The sequence below is a fragment of the Sylvia atricapilla genome, chromosome 7 (assembly GCF_009819655.1).
Source record: "Sylvia atricapilla isolate bSylAtr1 chromosome 7, bSylAtr1.pri, whole genome shotgun sequence".
In the NCBI taxonomy this organism is placed as follows: domain Eukaryota; kingdom Metazoa; phylum Chordata; class Aves; order Passeriformes; family Sylviidae; genus Sylvia; species Sylvia atricapilla.
This window is the reverse complement of record NC_089146.1, coordinates 4236942-4259238: the sequence shown is the minus strand read 5'-3', so window position 1 is coordinate 4259238 and position 22297 is coordinate 4236942. Positions and strand designations below refer to the sequence as shown.

The 22297-nt window shown below is 47.1% G+C and overlaps 1 protein-coding gene across 1 annotated transcript in view; it reads right to left on the bottom strand.

The window, feature by feature from the left end:
• VWC2L (von Willebrand factor C domain containing 2 like) overlaps positions 1 to 22297 on the bottom strand; it is a 45118-nt gene that overhangs the window by 10307 nt on the left and 12514 nt on the right. The window contains exon 3 of the mRNA XM_066322435.1: positions 16020 to 16149. Within this exon, the coding sequence (XP_066178532.1) occupies positions 16020 to 16149 (130 nt within the window). The remainder of the gene's footprint in view (positions 1 to 16019; positions 16150 to 22297) is intronic.

Below are 22297 nucleotides of genomic sequence, written 5' to 3'. Positions count from 1 at the left end.
CTTTGGGAGAATGTCACAGATTTTTTTTTTCTTTTTTTTTTTTTAAATACAGGTAGATTGTAACTGTGGGCAATAAAAGCTGCTCTGTGGTAATTTTAACCTTTCAGGTAAGTAACAGGCTTTCAAAAAGTTGTCTAAATAGAAACTTCTCAAAATGAATTCCAACAGCACTGAAAGCACATTAATTTTTTTAATGCTTCAAACATAGCATGAGGTGAGGTGAGGTTTTGTGAACTGGCATCAAACAAATTAATTTAAAATAAATCTATTAATAGAACTACCATTAAACTACTGCATCAGCTAACAGTGTTACCAGTAAAATCAACAGCCAAAGGGAGGGAAAGTTGGACCTTCCAGAGACTAAAACTTCAGGTGAAGAAAAAAATAAAAGAAATGCATGCATAATGTGCTGTAGTGTTTGTGCTGTCTTCACCTCACTGGCTCAGGTGCCAGGAGCAGCCACGGAACAACGTGTGCCACGGGCAGCCACAGCTCTTGGTGCATGCAGGTGTGGGAGGACACCCCCAAATAGGGTGAAATTAGGGTGAAATAGCACGTCCTAGGAAAATAAGGGCCCAGATAGCCCCTGGATGCCAAACCACCAGGCCTGTGGTCCTTGCCCAGGTATCTCTACTCAAAGGCAAAGGTTAACAACAAAAGAATAACAAGCAGGACTTTTGCCCTGTGTCTTGTGAGCTTTTAGCCAACTTATTCGCCTCTTGGTTCCGCTTTGTGTGAAAATATAATGATTTTTATGGCCCACTTTAACATTTTTATGTCTTTTTTTCTTCAGAAAAAAAATCCCACATTTGGTGTAAGAATTAAAACAGTATTTCATGCTTAACTGCAATCACAGTTGATGTATGGAAGAGAGCTGGCTTCATGTCAACTCAATATAAAGCCAGAATTGAATCTAACTTGGTCACTACAGCTGTGCGATGTTTTATGGGGTGAGGGGATTTTTTCAGATCAGTCATAAATGAAATGGAAACTGTGACTGGGCTCATTTTGTATCAAACAGGAGCAAAAAAACGTAGGGCAGAGCCAGGATTGTTACACATTTGTCTGAGTTGTTCCATGAGAGGTGGAGCAGGCTGCAAACCCAACGCAGCGCAGGGCGATGCTGCAGGGACAGTCGGTGCCTGTTGGCACAAAGCCCTGCCAGGGCAGTGGGGCTTTCCTGAGCTCTGGGGAGCCTGAGCTGGGGATCTGCCTCCAGCTCCTGTCTGGAGAACACCGTCACTGCTGTGCAGATCCCTGTGGGATGGGGCCAACTGATGGAAAAATGCCCTCAGGCCTTTCTGCCATCATGGCACGAATGTGATGCTCTGAGGGCACCAGCACAGTCCCACTGGTGTTTCCCACCCGGTGACAGATTTTTCTGATCGTGGTTTTGAATGTGAGGTTGTGTTAGAAAGGGGATTTCAAAGCAAAGATAAAACCTTCCATGTAAGGAAGGAGCTGCTGTGGAAACAATTTCTTCCCGTTCTTGGCTTGTGTTTGAGTTGTTGGGTTTTCTGCTGCTGACTTTGAGCAGAATCCATGTCCTGCTGCCTTTACTACCATTCCCATTTCCCTGGCCTCCACAGTCTCCACCACTATTCCCAGCCTCCTGGTCTCTGTGATGATGGACACAGAAATGATGGCCATGGGCAGGTAAGACCCATGTCAAAGGGAAATTTAATGTTGGAAGTTATAGTCAGTCAGCAAAGGTTCCCCTTCCTGTCAAAGGATGGATCTTCTGGGGGGGTGTTTAACACTATCAGCCTTTGGATCTGCCTGTTTTCATCCCTATAAATTTAGGATGGACTGCAGTGGCAAAGCTGCCATTTCTATGCAAGTCCATACAAATTATTGATTACCTGTAGGAACAGAATAGCACAATGGCAGAAACAGTATTTCTTAGATTACGTGGGGAATTTAATTACCTGCCTGTGGCACAGAAAAGGAAAATCGGGAAAACGTCTTCCCTGACGCCACCCCAACCATCAGGGCTGGTGTTAGAGAGACAGGACATGGCACTGCTGTGCCAAAGTCTGCATCTCCTGAGGAAACAGGAGAAGAGGGAATAGAAGGGGCAGGGTGGGGTGAGTGGATGGATCCTGAGGACACACCTGGGGAGGCCAAAGCACTAAGGACAGGCACACCTCGGTCTGATCGACAGAAGAGACAAGCAGGGGTTGGTGCCTCTGGAATAAACAGGCCCCTAAACACTTCTGCTGGGATCTGTCCTCATTTCTCCAGAAGCTGCAGAAGCAGCTGTAATCCATATACTGTCCCACGTTTTGCTTTTCCACTACCTGAATTAATGGTATCCATGGCATTTCCAGGATGCTCTCAGAGGGTGCCGTGCAGAGTCCGGCTGGTGACAGAAATAAAATGAGCAGTGCTGGTTTTGCATGGGAATAGTTGTATTTAATGAAATCACCCCATGAAAAAAGGAGGGTCCTTTCCTTTGCTCATAACTCTGGGTGTCACCACGAAAGGCATAACCACAGTGCACGTGGGCCTTTATAGTCTGGCAGGTGTGATATTGTGCTGATGTGCTGGGACAGGACAGTCGTTCTGTGAGGTAACAGCTGGGAAAGATGAAAGGCTGCAGAAAAATTATGGTGCAAGTACGTGGTTCTGCATCCCTCCTGCCCAAACTTCCCAAATTCTCCGTTACCCTCCCCTGCAGTCTGTTTTTATTACTGAATTCCTGGATGAAACTCTTGCTCACCCTCTGGTCTCAGTGGCACCACAGGATCTGAATGGCTCACAATTGGTTATCCTCTTACATTCCCCTGGGAGAGGGAAGTGCACTGGGCAAACTGAGGCACAGGGGCAGTGGGGACTCAGGAGGGGATGCAGGTTATTCAAATTAAACCCAGCAGAAAACTGCATTTGACTTGCAGCAACAGGAAGGTTTGAGGCTGCAAACTGCCTTCTCAGGTGTGACGGGGATTGGTTCACACCTTCTTGGCACAGGGAAGGAACTGTGGCACAGGGTGGTGAAGTGATGGACAATGACTTCCAAAAATCCTCCATTTCTGAGTGTTCCCACACTCTTCAGCTGGTATTCCCTGCCTTGTTTTTTCCCATGTTCATTCTGTGCCTTAGAGGTTTATTTAAAAGCCAGAAGGGGGATTTAGACATTAGAACAGCTACTGACCTGATATGAGTTAATGATTTTATAAACCCCCTAAAAATGCTTTACTTTAAAAGATTGATGTTTCCCATTGTATTTTTTCAATGCCAATTAATTACTTAATTCATTAGCAATGTAACACAGGAATAGTCTTTGAAAATCTGCTGCTTTGTGTAGATGCCTTTAATTATGGATAATTAAATACTGTGGAAGGACCTCATTACACCTCTGAGCGTTTTCTAATCTGGAAAATGAAACACACTCCTGTACTCCTGAACACATAAAACAAAAGCTGAGCTCGACAGCCACAGGAAGCAAAAAAAAAAAAAAAAAAAAAGGAAACCAAACACCCCAAAAGCCAGAACCACTCCAAACCCTGCAACTAAAAGAGGGTGGAAATTCCTAGGGAGGCTTGAAGGCTCTGTGCATGCCCTGACACAGGACTGAACCAGACCCTGCCTTGCTGGGGTACAAGGGGGAGCCCAAGTGTGGTTGGCTCCCTCCAAGGGGGAGCTCAACGTGGAGCTGCTGCAGCCAGCCAGCAAACATGGGCTAAAGCTGGGAACACATTTCCAGATGGTCCCTTGTACATATGGCAGCAATAGCCAAAACTGCCACAAAGAGCAAAGCACTCTCCAAACATCATCATAGCTGACTCTGGAAGAGGAAAACCTGCCAATGGAAGAAGTTACTCTGTGTTTTCTTTCTGTCTCAGAGTTTTAGCCCCAGAAGAAAGCCAAGGAAACACTTGTTTTGAAGACAGCATTGCCCCAGTGCCCCTGGGACAGGTCCCCTCCCTGACTCTTTGCATCCTTCCTCCCTGGGCCATGAAGTGATTGTCAAACTCAGGGGATAAACTCTCTTGTCTTTATTTATTTCTCAGCTGGCAAATTTTTGGAGAAAAATTAGGACAGGCCTTGTGAAACGTTAGGGGCAGGATGCCATGAGGGGCACAAATACATGTCTGGCACAGATTGAACAGGAGACACTAAAAGAAGGAAAATGTCACGCCCAACACATGGGCTGCCTGCCTTCCCTAAGGCAAAGCAGCAACGTGGCACATTGTTGCTGCATCCTTGCCCATGGCAAGGGATGGAACTGGAAGATCCTCAAGGTGCCTTCCAGCCCAAACCGTTCTGTGATGATTTGTGGGTGCTGATGTCCAAGTGTGGGGTGCTGCCCTGCCCCAGAGCTCCCCTCCAAAATCCTCAACAGAGCAGCTGATTTCAGCTGAGGAATGCAGAAACTCAGCCACTGTGCAGTGAAGTCACTGGTGAAGTTTGTGACATGAAGCGCTTGTGCGGGGGATTTAATTTAATTATTTTTGCCCAACAGATTAGTGGAAAGCAGGAAGTCAAAGATGTCTTGCTGACCCCCCCAGCTGTGACCTATTAATGCACACAGTGGTGAGAACCATTGAGTTGGCCCCACCTCAGAGCCAACATTCCATGAGCCCATGCCATCCCTGGGTGACTGCAGACTTCCCTGAGCCAACACTTCCTGCACCAGGGCACGCTGTCTAGAAAGCCCAAACCTCAGTCAGGAGAACAAAACTCACACATTTTCTTGATGCACTTTGAGCCTCACCTTCACGTGTGGCAAACCCTATTCCAGCAAGGAAAAGTTTTCACACGGGGCTTTGGAACACTGGGTGGAAGAGCCCAGCCTGTTTGGCATCATCCCGGGCAGTCTGATGGTGCCTGTCAGCATCCCACGAGAACCTGTCAAGCACTGCCACTGCCACTGCCACTGCCACTCTCCTCTCCTCTCCTCTCCTCTCCTCTCCTCTCCTCTCCTCTCCTCTCCTCTCCTCTCCTCTCCTCTCCTCTCCTCTCCTCTCCTCTCCTCTCCTCTCCTCTCCTCTCCTCTCCTCTCCTCTCCTCTCCTCTCCTCTCCTCTCCTCTCCTCTCCTCTCCTCTCCTCTCCTCTCCTCTCCTCTCCTCTCCTCTCCTCTCCTCTCCTCTCCTCTCCTCCTCTCCTCTCCTCTCCTCTCCTCTCCTCTCCTCTCCTCTCCTCTCCTCTCCTCTCCTCTCCTCTCCTCTCTCCTCTCCTCTTTTACCCCTTGGTTAGCAGAGGATCTTGGCACGTGAACCCAAGAGGGAGAGTGCAGGCAGCACTTCCCAGAGAGGGAGAAAAGAAGCACAGGAGAAGGGGCAGCGCAAAGTGCAAAATTGCTATGAACACAACAGAGGAGCAAGGAAAGTCCTGTGGGTGTTTCTTGCTGGAGTTTGTAATACCTTCTGTGGAGGCCACTCCCTTTCAGCAGCTCTCCTCTAGCCTTTAGATCCATAGATACGAGTAAGGCTAAATCTGTAAATAAAGCTAGGCACCTTTATTTCAGGGGTCGATCCAACTAGGAACCCCAAATAACCATTTGGGCAGGGGTCTCTCTCAAGTCTGGATGAAAGTGTCCAAGGAGGGGCATATGCAGGCACTGGAATTGGCCCTGACTCTTTTTTTGCATGTGAAACCTTCACTGTCGATCTGTTAGGATGGATGAGAGAGGGGGCAGATCCTCAGCTGCACACAAAACATGGATGTTTCCCTCAGTGCAAGGCAGACAGGCCATTTTACACCAGCCTCAGGAACTGGATCACAGCGTTTTTACTCTCTGGGGGGCATGATGTAGCCAAGACAAAAAGTGGTTTCTGTACAAAACACAGCAAATATATCTAATCGTTACTATTGTGGGCAGGTTTTCATTTTTTATCACAGTTTCCCATTTAATTTACAATTTAATAATTACAGCTTGACATTGCCTGTAATAATACATTTCATTTTTGTTTGGCACAGCTTGAAAAGTAACCAGAAATTCCCTCTTGCTGCTTTCCTTGTAGCACAGGCAGGGGGATCAGTCACTGCCTGGATGTTGTAGCCCTTTCTGTCCAGGGTGAGAGCTTCCAGGGATGGGGCAGCTACAGCTTCTCTCTGTGCCAGGGTCTCAGCACCCTCACAGGGAAGAATTTCTTCTGAATGTCTAAACCTACTCTCTGTCAGTGTGGAGCCGTTCCCCTTGTCCTGTCACTCCAGCCCTTTGTAAATAGTCCCTTTCCATTTTCCTTGTCAGCTTCTGTCCATGCTGGGCCTGGTTACTTACCCGGGTGAGAGGGAGAGCCAAGCAGGAAGGACGTTTCCCATCACAGCCAGCTATTTCTCCTAGTCCTCTCCCACTCACCTGGGGAGGGAACATCAAAGGCCAAACACTTTCTGCTTTCAGTAAAAATCAGAGCAGGCTGTCTGAAATAATCAATAGGGCAAAAAGCACCTTCATTTCTGTCTTCCCCACTGAAATATTCCAAAGTATAAAATAAAGATCTACGTCTAAAACCACGTCACCCCCTTTATCCTCCCAGATCTGAGGGGTTTGTTCTGAAAGCATTAAATGGGGCATCTCATCACTTCCATTTTTTCCCCAACCTTTTTAACGTACGAACAGCAAGTTTGCTGTAATTGGCCCTTTTCCTAAGGAGGTTTCAGTGAGTCAGCATTTTCTGACCAACATATTCCCATCTTCAAATACTTTCAGGCAGCTGCAGTGAAAAAAGTCAGAACTTTGACAGCCTGGGGAGAACTTCGTGTTCTCATCTTCACACAGACCCACTGCTCTCAACAGATCTCTGAGCATGACACCAGCACTCCTCTTTTTGGAACATCAGCTCCTGCTCCATTTATTCCAACAAAGTGCTTCCCTGCCAGCACTACCTGGCACAAAACATTTGTAACCAGGACAGATTGGGGCTTAGTTGATATGAAATGAGTTACATCAGTTTGCATCAATTGTGGTACTGGTCCATAATGACTCCTTTTTTTCTTTGAACTCTTCAGTGAATTCCTTGAGGGGATTGTGATTTTAGAAGTGGGTATAAGTGGAATATGGACATCCTGGAGTTCACCTCCATTACGAAGTGCTGATAGGGTCCCATGGGTGACTCCTCCTCCCTGGAGCTGCATCAGCACGGCCAGAGCTGCAAAGAACTGACCCAGGCCAACCCCACCAGGCACAGCAAAGAAAGCAACATCCTCTTCTCGTTTCCACCTGGCTTTATTTCCTCATGACCAAGCCTAAGCTCTTCAGTCTTGGGCAGTAATTCAGATCAACACTGCAGAAGGGTTTTCGAAACACAATCAAGGCGAGCAAGAAAGGAACCCCGGCAGCAGCCACGCTCTTTTGGAGCTTGTGCTGCAGGGATGGAGCCAAGGGAAGCCTGGTGCTGCAGGAGCAGTGCCCTGGCGCTGGACCTGCTGACCTGCACCGACAGCTGAAGGCACCTGTGCAGAGCCAGAGCACGAAGCGAGGCAGCTGAGAGTGACGGGATGGGCCAAGGGGTGGAAGGAATTGGATGCTGATGTTGGTGGGCAGCAGAGCACCTTGCACAGCAGGGAGTTAGTTGTGTGATGGCTGGCACTGTCCCAGCCTCTCCCTGTCCTACAGGAACCTCCCGGAGGCAGCACAGCTCCACCCCTGTCACACGGCAGCACCACTGCCACCAACACGCGGTGTCCTTGCACCCTCACCTGGCTGTACTGCACCAAACCGAGGGTCCCTCTGGCAAACGGCCCCACCAAAACTGCACTTATTTTTGTTCTGCCCAGGTGATGCACTTCACCAGCAAATCAGGGAGAGAGATGAAGAAAAACACACCTTCAACCCACGTTTTAAGTGTCTCCAGCCAAAGCAATGGGTGAGGTGGCAAGTGACAGGCTGGGGCAGTGTATGGCCACACGGTAACAGCCAGGCTGAGATGACTGCCCTGCTGTCCTTCACAGAGCTGTGCCCGTGTGGGAAGACAGAAGCTGCCTGAAATGCAGCTCCCTGCCCAAGGAGAGGGGATGGAGACGTAGGAAAGGTGGAGGGAAGGAAAGGAAGCAGGAGGAGAAAACTTGTAAGCATCTTTCTTGATTCTAACTGTTCTCAGACTTGCTTAGCTCTAATCTTTAATTCATGTTTTCATTACAGTCTCTTTGCTCTGTAAAGTCTGCATTTCATGTAAAAGGAGCAGCTCAAACATAAATTATTTGACATAAGTCAACCCCTTCTTAAAGTCCTCTACTCTACATATGTGTAGGCTCCAATAAAGAAGCATTAAACATTCATCAAATTAGAAATACATGAAGAGAGCGTCTGCCACTCTTACACAGACACGCTTCATAATCCCAGCCTTCTAGAGCAGCCAAAGCAAACCCTCTCTAATCCTTTCAGAAACCCTGACTGTGCAAAACACCCCAGCCTCCTGCAGCGTGCCTCTGAACCCCCCAGAGGTATCAGCAGGTCAGATCCTCAGCTGGAGTAAATCAGAGTAAAACAATGCTGTGTTTTACACCAAGTGACACCCACACAGGATTTGGCTTTAAGCTTCTCTTGCAGCAAAATGGTTTACAGCAATGACGTTGGATCATAAAGTCACTTTTGGTATTTTAAAGTCACACCAAAGAAACAGGTGGGGAATAACAACACCATGCCTGTTTTAATTTCAGTACTGCCCGGGCTCCTTGTGTTCTACACTGGAACCTGGCTTCCTAATGGGGATCTGGGAACTCTATCCCTCCAAAAAACCCCTAACCCACCCCTTCTCTACAAGACACTACCATGATGATAGTGAATCTTAAACTACCACCCTCACAGGCCAGTGCACACAAACTTCAGCAACATTTCCCCAAGGGGGAACAATCATTATGAGCAAAAGTTTCTTCATAAATACTTCTGAGTTTGAAGAGTAATGCAGACCAGGTAACATTTCCCACATCTCTGAGAGCCATGTCCACAGAAAGAAAGCTTTGGAGCTGGTCCCATCCCACAAATGGCTTCTCATGATCCTCCCTGACCCTCCTCTGCAGGGTGCCTGTTACATCCATATGAATTCTGCTGTGGTGGAAGCACGGTTAGGACCTGGGGTGCAAATCCAGGGTAGCAGCTTTCAGCTCCTGCCTGGCCTTCAGCGGTCAGGCAGAGCCCTTTCCTGCCGTGTTTAATTTGTGAATTATCCCTTTCTTGCTTGCTGGGCAGAGGCAGAGCACACAGAGGCTTGGGAAGCAGCAGGTGACCCGTGCAGGTGAACACGCCAGGTTCAGGGGCTGCTGTTCTGGCTCCAGGCTGCAGCTCCCTGGGAATGGAGCTCTTCCAGCAGCATCCCTGTCACTGCACAGCCCAGCAGCCCGGCTTTGTGTGAGCACTGAGCTGTGGGATGGACTTAATCACATTAAGTGCTGCTCAGTTCAGGGCTTTTTTTGTTCTCTAAAGGCTTTTCCTCTCCCTTGTCGCTCGCAGTCCCACTTTCTCTCAAACTTCACGAGGTGGCAGATTCAACTCAGCCCTCCCTGATGCTGTCCAACACCAGGATGGCTAATTTGGGAAGTTTTAGCTTTTCCAAAGCTTTTCACTGTTACAGAGGCCTCTTCCAACAGCTGTGACCATGGGGAGCACATCAATCTTGAATCAGCAAGGCATTTAAGCATCTGGATAATCCAAGTGCTGGAGATGTCCAAAGCAGTGAAGGATCTAGCTCTTGACAGATGCTTTCAGGTCTAATTCTCACCAGCAAGTTCAGCGTCTAGATGCCTTTAACCCCTTGGCCTGAAGTGATCAGATGGACGAGCTCCACTGAAAACCAGTTTCTCAAGGAAGAGTAAAGCAAGCACTTTTGTATTTTGTCAGGTGGGTGTCTGCCTGGCCCAAATGTACCTCCTCATTTTCAGTGTTGATCTTCTACCAGCTTTCACATCTATCCTTTCTTTGCTCTGTTGGTAGTCAAACCACTGCTTTAATTGAGCTAAAAGGGCACCACAGCTCACACTCCTGCTGGTGATCACAAAGAACATCATCCAGTCCTTCCCGTGGCCCCTCGGGCTGACACCTGACGGGGGTGGTGGCCGTGGGGGTGACCAAGTGCCCCAGAAGTTGGCTGCCATCAGAAATTCACAACCATGCAGGGTGATGTGGCTGTGCTATGCTACTGCCTTCAGCTGCCAGGACCTGGGGAGAGGATGGTGGAGTCCAGCAAAGTCCAGCATGGGGAGCATTCTTCTTGGCTGGGCACTTTCCCTTGCAACTGCACAACCAACCAGCACATTGCATAGACTGTGACTGAAGGGGGTTTAAGTGCAATCTTAAAATCTGGCCATTTCAGGAATTTCTGAAATAAATTAGAAGAGGAATTTTATTTAGTTGTTGTTTTGGTTTTGTTTTTGTTTTTTCTCTAAAGGGATCTCCCCACGGCTCCAAATCACTGTTTTCCACAAAGTAAATGAACATGAAGTCTTCTCTCATCCTCTTGCCACATTTTCTGTGCCGCCTTTATCCTCCAACAGTTGTACATAATCAAATGGCAGACAAAACATCCTGGCCCCAAATCCTTCCCTTTTTTTCCTCAAACTTTTAGTAATTTTTTTCCATGCTTCCTTGATTTTTTTTTTTTGTCAATGATCAAGTTGGAAGCAGAAGCTTTCCAAAACAATGACCTGGAGCTTCAGCGATCCATATCTTGCAGATAAATAACAAGCTACATTTATGCAATAAAGCACCAGCACTGATTTATTCCATATTAAAACCTCAGCACTTTTCAAGGCAGTGATGATTTGGAACAACAGAGACCATGTGGGGAAGGGTTTTTGTCATTGCTGGTTACCAATACACACTGTTAATCCTCACCTTCACCTAAAAGAATTTACATTGAGATAGAGCCTTTTGTCCTCCAAAATCCCAAAGGGTTTTTGCAAAGGGGACAGCTCCCATTGCCCTCCCAGGGCAATACCTGGGCAGGGCTTTGGCTGTGACTGCACTGCCAGTGCCTCTTTCTATGGCATCCAGGCATTCCTGCCCTGCTTACTCTGGGAATGGAAACGGAGTTCATGAACCATCACTGAAGTGGCTGGGCAGGACAGGAATAGCCTGGTCCAGACACCGACTGCCCCACTGCCCACAGCACAGCTTTTCCAAAGGGACACCCCCGGGCGCTCCAAACACCTCCCACTCAGAAGAAATGCATTTCTTCATCGCACTTGCTAAGAAAAGGCAGCCTCAAAGGTCTGCCCCCAGGTGTTATTCTGCACAGAGACATGCAAAGCTCGCTCAGGGACACGTGTAACACGGATTTGTTTGCCAAGGGAAAGGCTTCAACGGGCTGGGAAAATCCTTGGGGGGTTCCTGAGCAAGACACACTGTGTTACAGCAGGATCAGGCTGGGGTGCAGAATGCTTATTTCAAATTAACTCCAACGGAGAAATAATGAGCACAGAGTTTGTATTTCAGTAAATGAAGAGAGAAGCTTAGGTAAAACGTGGGTTTATATGCACAGAAATAAATTATTATTTACTCACTTTTGTGCTCATACCCTCAAATATGAAGACTTTTGTAGGGATTTATTAATATTTATAGCACATTTTAACATATACCCACAAGAGCTTTGCCTGAAGACATGCTATTTTACCAATGTAAAATCTGTTGAAGGTCAAAAGGATCTTTTACTTGTGTGTGGATGTCAGGATCAGCCTCTTTACTTGGAAATCTGTATCAACTGTGATAATTTAAAACTTTAATTAAAGACTCAGTGACAGATTATCTATGAAATGTCTTCCTGCCCAGTATTCCATCACGAATGTCTCCAGAAGCTCAGGCTGAGTAAGCACACTTGTCAGGAAATATTTCACTGTGGATATGTTAGCTTTTATCTGGCTCGTTGGGTAACAAATTCTTTTGTTGAAGATTGGTGACAACAAAAATTAAATTAGAGGCAAAACGAGACCCCAACCCAAAAATTTATAATGTGTTTTGTTCATCCCTCAAGAAAATGAAACACAGGGAATTTCTCCCTTTGTGCACTGCAGTAGGTGAGAGTTGCTTGGAGCTGGCAAAGCAGAGGAACCAATTTAATCTGGATTGTAGATTAAATCAGATGGAGTGATGTGAGGGGTGATACCCTGGGGATGCCCCATCCCAGCATCCTGCACTGTTCCCAGACCACATCCAAAGGGTTGAAGGAAATGGGAAGAGCAATCTCCAAGTGATGCATAGAAAAGGAGTTAAAACACACACACACTCCATGAACACCAGGGCTCACCCCACAGCAGTGGATGAGTTTCTGGGGAAGGACAAGCAGAGGTCTGGGAATGAACAGCACAGGGTGAGAAGGGCTCAGGAACAGCACACAGCCCTGGCCACGGGAGCATGCAGACCTTGCTGGGAATTTTTACTCGGAAATGCTCTGGCGTATCAGAGTGGGTGGATGTTCTCATGAACTGCAACAGGACCTGGGGCAGGAGGGACAGTGACAGTGGCACCAGGAGCTGGACTCCAACAGTGACAGGCCACTTGGAGATCCTGCAGAGGAGAGAGTTAACAGCAGTGACACACTTTTGTCTGCAGAAGTCGCAGGGACTGGAAATAACAACTCGGGGCCATAATTCTGTGGACTGTCACTACCAGGAAACGTGAAATCCAGTGACCTTTCATCTCTGTGACAGAAATGCTGCACAGCACCTGAAGCCATCGCCCTTAAAATCCACTCTGACAAATTGGATGATAGGACACGAAGGAGAAAATGTCCTCTGCCTCCCTCACCCCCAAATGTGATTCTCCCAGTGAAGTCTGCGTGCTCCGTGTGGAATGCGGTATCCCTTGCCAGCCTTGAATGAGCTGCTGTGGTTAGTGAGGCACGAGAGAACAATTTCATTTCTTTGGCCAAGGAGGAACAAATCTCCAAAGCCATTTGTTCAGACTGCTCTTAAATGAAGGGAGAGAAATCACTGTTGGCTTTCTATGAACCTGCAGGCCAAGAGTGTAAGGATCAACAGATTTTTGCATTATCACAGAATCACATAATTCCAGACTGGTTTGGGTTGGAAGAGATCTTAAAGATCAGCTCCTTCCACCCCCTGCCATGGGCAGGGACACTTTCTACTATCCCAGGTTGTCCAACCTGGCCTTGGACACTTTCTGGGATGGGACAGTCACACCTTCTGTGAGCAGCCTGTTCCAGTGCTCAGTGAATCACAGCACTTCTGCCCTTGGCAGGATGTAATTAATAAGGTTATGAAAACCTTCCTGACTGTATGGAAAGAGAATTATTCTCTCATTAACAGCAGCAACAGCTAAACAAGCAGGCAAGCCATGCTGCTAGCAGAGTGCAGCAGATGATGTAGGGCTGTGTTCTACCTAAAATGAGGATTTTCCTTACCAAAATTTTAAGGGGTAGCTTTTGAATTAAGGATTTTCACCACAGAGATACTCCCCCCCAACAACTGTATCCTTTGAACTGTTCTGTTTATCAGTCTGAAATTATGACCACAGGGACTAAAATCTTTTCAATGCACCAGAACATGGCACTGTGTCTTCACCACTTTGGCAGAAAACAGAAGCTACTGAATGGAAGGTAAAAAACAAATACATTTAAAAAGGGATGTTTCAGTCATTTAAGTGGGTCTGTCAGCTTGTGTTATCTTCATGCATTTGTGAAACTGAGCTTTAATTGACTGGCTGAAACAGAGAGCTGAAAGACAAAATTTTGGTCTCAAGATGAACACAGAGCTGAAAACACTATGCTCCTCATTCATTAGGATGTGTCAGAGGGATTCAGATGGGAAGACACACAGGAGTGGCTGCTACTTCCACTTGGATCTCCCAAACTGTAAGAGAAAGGTGAATGGTGTGTGCCACACTCAGCCACGCCCAAGAGCAGTAACAAACTCTGATCATCAGATTCCCCAGGACACAGGGACTGCCTTGGTGCCCACCAACTTCTATCACTGTGGGAATTACTGCACTACATTTGGGAAGGACACAGCCAAAACTGCCAGCCTGGGCCAACTATAAGCCAGTCATGCCCTGCAGCAGCAGGAGCAGCACAAAGCCCTTCCAGCTGAGGGGTCTCCACCCCTACAGCCAGGCTGGGGCACCAGGAGGGGCTCAGCACCCCATGCAGACATGCTCCTCCATCCCTAGGAACAGCCACGGCCCTTCATGGGCTGAGCTGTGCTGCAAGCCCCAGAAACCAGGGTCCCAAAGGGATCCAGGCTGCTGTGAGGGGGATGGTGAGAAATACATCCCTGCCTAAATCAGGTTTCAGAGGTAGGGCTTTATGTGCATCCTCAATAGATGAGCAAAGAGAGGAGTGGAGAGATTTGGAAAAAACATGGATGAAGCCTCCTGGTTTCTCCGTGAGGGTTCCAATCACTTCACTGTGTCCCACAGTCCATTCAGCAGGCAGCTGATTTTCCTCCTGTCCTCCTGTCCTTGGCCCCACCAGCAGGAGCTGCTTTTTTCCCCCGTGGTGTTTTGGGCACTCTGTTCTGGGAAGAAAGATGCTTCTCACCCCTGGTCACCAGCGGGAGTGCAACACAGAAAGCCACCAACCCCCAAAGCAGGAGTGTGGTTCCTGAGGAAATGGTGGTGGTGGTGAAGGCTTGGGAGGGAACTGCAGCAGCTCCCAGAGCTGGGTGAAGGCCCCTCTGAGCCTGCTCTCCTGGGAAGCTGCAGGGATGCTCACAGCTTGGATTCATGCGACGCAAACCGGATGGGATGTGCTGCCGCTGTAAATGAGGGGATTTGGGATGGTGCCCTGCACGTGAGGGGAACACAGAGGCCACACGCTCCAGAGGGGTTTGCTGGGGTGTCAGTGGCTCTGAGTTGGTGACAGGCCTGGTGACAGCCAGTGGTACCCCTGAGTCACCAACCCAGGACACCACCCTTGGTGAGTGTGACGGGGAACCTCACACCCAAACACAGCTGTACACAAAAGTGGTGCACAGAGCTGGTAACAAATCTCTCCTCTGAACTTCAGCAAAAAAACAAACCAGTGAGATTTCCTATGAACATTTTCTGCTTTCCAACAGAAACACAAAACTCAATGAAAATCTGACAAAATATTTTTGAACAAAAATACAGATACAAACCTCAAGTAATTCAAGGATTTCAAGTAATATTTATGGCATAATTTTCAAACCATTTTTTAATTTTTCAAGCTTCTTCAGTAAAAGTATTTTACATTTCCAACTCTTTGCCTTTGCTCTGTCTTACAGAGCAGAAAATGTGTTGAAAATGTTATTTCTTTACCAACATTTTCATTTAGGTACAAAAACAACCATTACTCTTATCCAGCAGCAGTGATGTATGTAAGAGCAAATATATACGGATAGTGAATTCTAAACACAAGGAGATGAATCCAAGCAGCCATTTCTTACATGTTTAGAAAGCTGTGAAAAGGTTTATGTGCAGCTGCCTTACCTTTTAATCTGTCTTCACATCTACATTAGGAGCAAGGTGCTTTTTCAGAGATGTATGTGAGTACAGGTTGTGGTACAAGACTGGGGAAACCTTTTTGGAAACAGATTTATTTTCCAAAGAGGTACTTTCAGTCATTCCAAAACATTTCTTGAAAGTATTGATGAATCACTCTAAGCCATGAAATCACCTCAGGAGGACAATGAGGGCCAGTGCTTCACACAGACTCCAGCACACAACTAAGAACGTTCTGGGCTTGGTGGGTGTCTTACTGGCCATAGGAAAAGTCCTGCCATTGATTTTGGTGAGTTTTCCCTTGGCCTTAGATGATAACCATTGGCTTCTTAATGCAGGGACAAAGACTCTCTCTTTTCTTATGTACTTGATTCTCTGTTAGACTGATTTTGAGAAAAAAACACAAAGTCATGAAACAACAATCATTGATATCAGGATTCAATCCTAGCAAACCTTTGTCAAGCTGGCCGTTCCATCTTGGCTCTAAGGAGAAGACGCAGGCCAGGGAGGGCAGCTGCAATTTTCACCCCATAACTGGTGCACCAGGAGCAGGACCAGCCCAAACGCCAGCCCGTGAGGATGGAAGCATCATACCTCAGTAACAGCATTTCAATCAAATGTTTCCTTTATACGTCTGTTAAAGCCAACGCAGTTCTTTCTTACCATTTTTGCAGACAGGACAACACTGCTCTGGTTCATAGACTGGGTTGACACACTCGGGGACTGCGCAGTCTGCTACAACACAGTGAACTTCATTGCTGGGCTCGCAGCGACACCATTCGCATGGCGAGGGCTAGGAACAAATGTCAAATTAGCCCGTTGCCTCCCGCAGCTCACAAGATTGCAACATTCCCATCTTGCCACAAGATAAACACATCAGCGTTCAATACCCCTTGACTGAGTCATTCATCATGGCTGATACAAGTTAACCTCTGGCAGGAAAGAGCTGAAATAGGCGACCACAACGTCAGAAAAACCAGCGAGCATCAGCCTTGTTCTCCCACACAGAGTGCAGGGTCTTTTAGGACTTTAGGGCCCTTTGCAAAAAAACCCCTGGGCGGAAGCCTCTAGGTTGTACCCTGCTCTACCCATCTGTTCTAGCTACCACAGGTGGCCAGAAGAAGAGCAGGATTTGTGGAAGGTCCATGAGTGGTGGTTCACTCCAGGAAGGGAGGCCAGGCTGATTCTCCAGGCTGTGCCCATCTCTCATGCAGACCACCACGGCCAGCCACCCCCAAGCTGTTGGAAAGGTGCTGCCTGTCCACCCCCCAGCCTCCTGGGGTGTTTTCATTCCCACCTTTCAGGGCAGAGGAGAACAGTGCTGCTCTTGGAGAGCCCAAACCCATTTTATTCCGTGTTTGTGCAGCACTGTGTCAGGGGTCTGTCTCCCATAACACAACCATGAGATCTCAACCTGGCCCCTCTCCTGCTTGCTTCAACAAGGTTTGTGAGCAACAGGCTCACATAAAATACGTAAATAATTAAGAGACTGAGTAATTCTGCTGAGTCAGGGGATTCAGGATTAAAGCACCCAGCTAAGTGGTTTTGTTTCAGCACCATCAATTCGGCCAGGACGCTCTACCCACCTCCAAACTGCACAGAGTTGTTGCTGTCTCAGCCTTTAAAAAGCTGTGAAAATCTGCTGAAAACATACAAAGGTCAGTGTTTTAAGGTTCCCAGTGACTTATGGGCGTGCAAGTGCCATGAAAGCATGGCAACAGAGCTAAGGAAGGAGAATAAGAGGAGAATTGAAAGGAAAAGAGCTTCCTTTCAGTACCAGTAGGTTTGAGCATAGCTCCCAGCTTCTCAGCATCCACCACTAACATTTCAATGAGTAAATGTGGAAAAAATTCTGCCTTATGTGAATCTGCAGCTGTGGGAATTCCTCAATACTAAAATATATTCCTCAACATTAAAAAAAAAATAAAGTCAGATGCAAAGAAAAGACTTATCCTGATATTTCAGACCACAGTGATGGGTCACTCATTTCTACAAGACACACAACCTGTAAGCCCTATTTCTGGCCTGTAAAAAGCTTTTCAGTTCACCTCTAAGAAGCTCCATGTGTCTTGAGTCAAATAATTTATTCTCAGGAAATTCATTTCTACCTTAAAATGCACTAATTAAAGCTTCCCTTGCTTTGTCTCAGCATCTGCAGTCTATAATTCCCATCACCTCTCATTTGCTCACGGCTTTGGCAATTTAGATAAAATCAGCACTCCTTGAGCAAGGCAAGAAGTGTGTGGAGGTGGAATTCCTCTCTCTAATTATTGTTCCTCTTTCAATCCTGCTTTGATTTCTGTCTGAAGCACCAGGAATCTAAATTCATTTGACTGACATTTCTTATTCAAGGCTATTTAATAAGAAGAAACAATACAGAAGAAAACAGACAGAGCTATTTGCTGAGGGATCAATAAGAAAATTGCTGCTTTGTTTTTACTCATTTTAATCGCTAATTATATGGAGCAGCAGAACTAGATCTTGTGATTTGTGGAAGCTTTCACTGACGTCTCCTCCAGGACTTGTACCCATCCTCTCTACTCCAGTGGCTGCAATGGTAAGAAATATGTGGTGCTTTTCCAGGGCTGCAGCCCAATCCACAGCTCAAAGAGGATCAGCACAAGTGGAAGCTGCCCCTGAATGACTCTGCAGCTGAGCAAATGAGACATGACACACACATCTTCTGCCTCAGCCTTGGTGGTGCAGCCTGAAAATGACACTGTCATAAACCAGGATGTTGCCTGATGCTAGGAGCAGCTTTCCAAGCGGGAAGAGCTGCACACAATTAGAGAAGGAAAGCACACCTGGCAGAACACGGAGTGAACAGCCACCAAATGAAAAGGCTGCTTTGGCATGAACCAGACCTTTCCCTGCCACCTCCTTCACCCTGCTGTATTGAGGTCAAGCCACTTGGTCTTGTCACCAAGATCTTCCTCTTTGGTCACTTGTCAGTGCCACTCGCCATGGGGGACTCCAAGCCCTCCTGTCCACTTGGTGTATGAGAGCCTGGGCACTTTCTTCCCATGGGATGTGCCTTGGGATCCGATCTGCAAATCCTGCCCCAGGCACACTGATTGAGCATTTTGAAACTCTCCTCTGCAAGCTCTGCATCCATGCTGTTACTTTCCCTGGTGCCACCCTTCTTGTGGAACAATTCTGGGACACTGGCCAAAAAGTGCCTCTACAGGCAGCAGGAAGACCAAGCACTAAAGTGACAAACTGAGAACCAGTGAGGAACAGAGAACAGCAGAAGATGTCCTTAAGTTTTGTTTCCTGTTTCTCAATTTAAGGACTTACCCCTTGTGAAAGAGGGGTAGTTCACAATTTTGTAGCCACTGAAGTTCAAACAACAACAGTTCCAGAAAAGGAACTCTCAGCCCTTCTGAAGAAGGACACTGAAAAAAACACAGGGGGTTCACTGGAGTAGGAAGGAGAGAGGACACTGACCCACATGGAGAGTGCAAATGCTTTATCTGTGTCCCCTAAACTGATATTCTGGAAAGAGTGCTAAGATTAAAGCATCACAAAAGGTGGTAATTTATTCACTCTTATGTCCAAGGAAGAATAATCTCTTAGAAAACTCTGTAGGGAAGGGTTAATTAGGCAGTATTTGAAGAACTGTTGGTGAAGAAACATTGTTCTGACCACTACCCAAAAGGAAAGGGTCCTCATGATCCCACAACACAGGTAAACATCTGCACCATAGGTCTTGTACTGCTCAATATGATTTCAGAAATGGCTCTATCAGGAACAAACTGGGCCCTTCTGTAGAAGCTATCAGTCTGCAGAGCAATGTGACTTTGCCAGACCCAGTGCAAAGCACTAGAATTCTTTTTACCCCATCTCCACTTCTAATGGGGGTGAGAGCAGTGACCCTCAGACCAGTGGGCTGATATGTTCTTGGATGTTGTTGTCAGCATAGGGACCAAGCTGGTGGGAAGCAGACGTGGCCAACATCTACCCACCATTCAAGGGCTTTTAACAGCAGCTGAAATGGGACACAGAGCACAAGAGACCTCCTCAGTCCCTGCACTGACCCTAATCCCCCTCTCCTTCAACCAGCCACTTCAAAAAGACCAGAGCAGCACAACCCATTCATAACCACCCCTGAGATCACAGCCCAGTTTCCATTTCCCTTCTGTCCTACTGATCTCAAGGAGGACTGTGAGCCCAGGTTTGTCTGGGAGGGCAGGTTCAGCCCCTGCTCCTGTGTGGGATGGCCACATCACACACCTCAGGATGGCCAGAGGAAGGAGCCAGCACTCCTGCTGCTGTGTGGCTGGAAAACCTGAGTCTCAGGTGCTGTCAAATGGGAAACATCTGCAATCAGCAGAGTTTGTTAACAATGCAAGAAGGAAGGAAAATTAGAACAGAGAATAGAAAATACACACGGCTAATAAAGATTTTATGTGCGCGAGCACATAATGATAAACTTGATAAATGACATAAACAAACACATGAAAAAGGCAGCGAAGGAAACAGAATGAGAAACAAGATACACCCTGAGCAGGGGAAATGGGGGAACCAAACAGGATATGGGTGCCTCACCTCCTAATCTTCACTCTCACACCCATACACAACAGCTCCCCACCGCTTTCACCCTCTTTCTGGAAGCAAATGCCAGTGCATGTAGGAATTGTGACTGCTAACCTCACCCAGCTACTCCTCTCTTACAGGGATGGGCACCACCTGGCTCCTTCTTTAGTCAGCTACAAGGTTTCAAAAACCCACGGAAATTTTATACCTCTGAGAGGTCAACTTTGTGAGCAGGCCCTCAAGTCCTCTAAAAGGACTGGTGGACAGCCAGAGAAATCACACGATCAAACAATGTTTTAGGCAATAGCCTACAAAACTGATTATTCCCAAACCTAAGGGAGAAGTGGGGAAAAGAAAATGGAAATCTGAATTCAGAACTCAGAATGTTTGAATCTACTCTTTTATGCTTTTCTACAGCTGAAGAGATCTGAATCAAACATTTTTTTTAGACCACGGCAGCTGGTACGATCACACCAATAACTGACACACAAAACTTCAAGATTTTGGGCAAGATCTTGCAAGAAGCACCTCAGTTATCTCATTTAGTCATAGGAATTCTCTTGTTGTAAGTACTTATTGAACCTCATCTCCGTATTTCTCCCTTAGCTCGTGTCTTGGCCATAGCTACAGCACCTAAGGCACCTCCCCCTGCTGCCCCAAACATGGGAAAGGTTTTCCTATATCATCACCAAGGAGGGAATATTCTCCCTGAGTGAATGTAGGAAGCATATCTGTACCTATAAAACATCATTTTCCATCCCTCCTCCTGCCTGCAATCAGGATTTCTCTGTCTTTGTGCCTGCTTGTCAATCAGTCAACTGCTTCTACACCAACAGCTCTGGAGAGGTGGAGAGGGAGAGATTTACCCAGGACAAACTAAAATCCCTGAAGATGACATCTGACTGGTACTTTTTGTTCACCTGCATGCCTAGTCATCAGTAAGAAGCCATTTTCCTCACTTCTTGCTCTGCTGCCACACTCACCAGGCTAGCTGGTTTCCAAGTCACCCAGCCCAGGAGATGTCTCAGACCATGTTTTAAGGCTGCAGTTCCCTGTGATCAGTTGGGACTCTTCCAGCTGGCTTTGCTCACTTGGGGTTTGAGGCTCATACCCCTCCAGGAGCTTGCTCATTTTCCAAGCAGCCCTCCAAGACTAAAATGCTATTTGGCACCTGAGTGTTTCAAGAGCCAGTGGATCTTGTGTCATTAAAACTGTACAGAGACTTGTTACTCCTGGAGACCTTCCACTCCATGAATTTAGATTGTTAGCTCCTCCAGGAATGCTTAGCACAGCCATTTCTTAACACTTTGGACCTCTCTTCACTTTTCCAAGAAAAGGCCTTGAATTGTGTGGCATTTTCTTTGTACCTGGGTTTTCAGCCTCATGGAAGATTTACTTTGGTGGAGCTCAAAGCCTGAGATCCAATTATCAGGATTTGTTGTGCTGCTCTCTTCCCCCTCCTTCCTACAGCTATGCCTGAAGAGAGGTTTTGTACAAGGATGTCCCCTAATCCCATCCTGGAAGGCTTCATCTCACTGACAAGGTCCCTGAGGTGGTGCGTAAGGACCACGTTCTGGTGCAGCCTGACACTCAACAGCCCTTCACCAACCAGACACAGCTCCCATCAGGCAGGTGCAGTGCAATGCAGGCTCCACAGCTATTGTATCAAGAATACTTGACTTTTCTTTGAGGAACAAATAAGTGTTTACAACCATCTAGTCATGTTACAATGCACCCAGTGATCATGGTGCAGAGGCTGTCCAAGCCACTGAAGACAATCCAAGTATTTCCACTGAACTGAGTATAGCTGTTATTGGGGCCTGTGGTGTTCTTCAGAGTCAAAGGGGTGAATTTACAACACGGCCAGAATGACTGGAGAAATCTGCTTGGTTGACGAGAACATGAAGAGGGGTGTAAGCACAAAACCAAGCCAGTGGGATTGTTTTCTGGGCTCTGGGGAAGCCCAAGGAGCCATCACATCAGAGCAAAGGCAGAGGAGATACCGGGATTCTCGGTACCACTGCAAACCAAAGCCAGGCATTTCAGCCCCCAGCTCTTTCAAACACCAGAAAGGACCTGGTGTGTAAGGATGTTCTTCCTCCAGGTGATACTGCAAAGGGAAAAAAATGCTTTTCATGGCAGTTTTACAGTTTAACTGAATGTGGAGTTGAAATGCTTTCTCCCCCTTTGAGAACACAGAAGAAGTGCCAACCCCTTAAAAAGAAAGTGCCATGCTCTGCATTTCTGCTAATGCCAAGGTGCTTTGGGATGCAGTGGTTCTCACCTGGCTCTTCTGCACACCCTGCCATAGGTTCAGATCCACGGGCTGTATCCACATGCACCTCCTGCTGACACATCTGGATGTGTCCCACCCTCTGCAAGTGCTGGGCTCCAGCGAAAGGAAA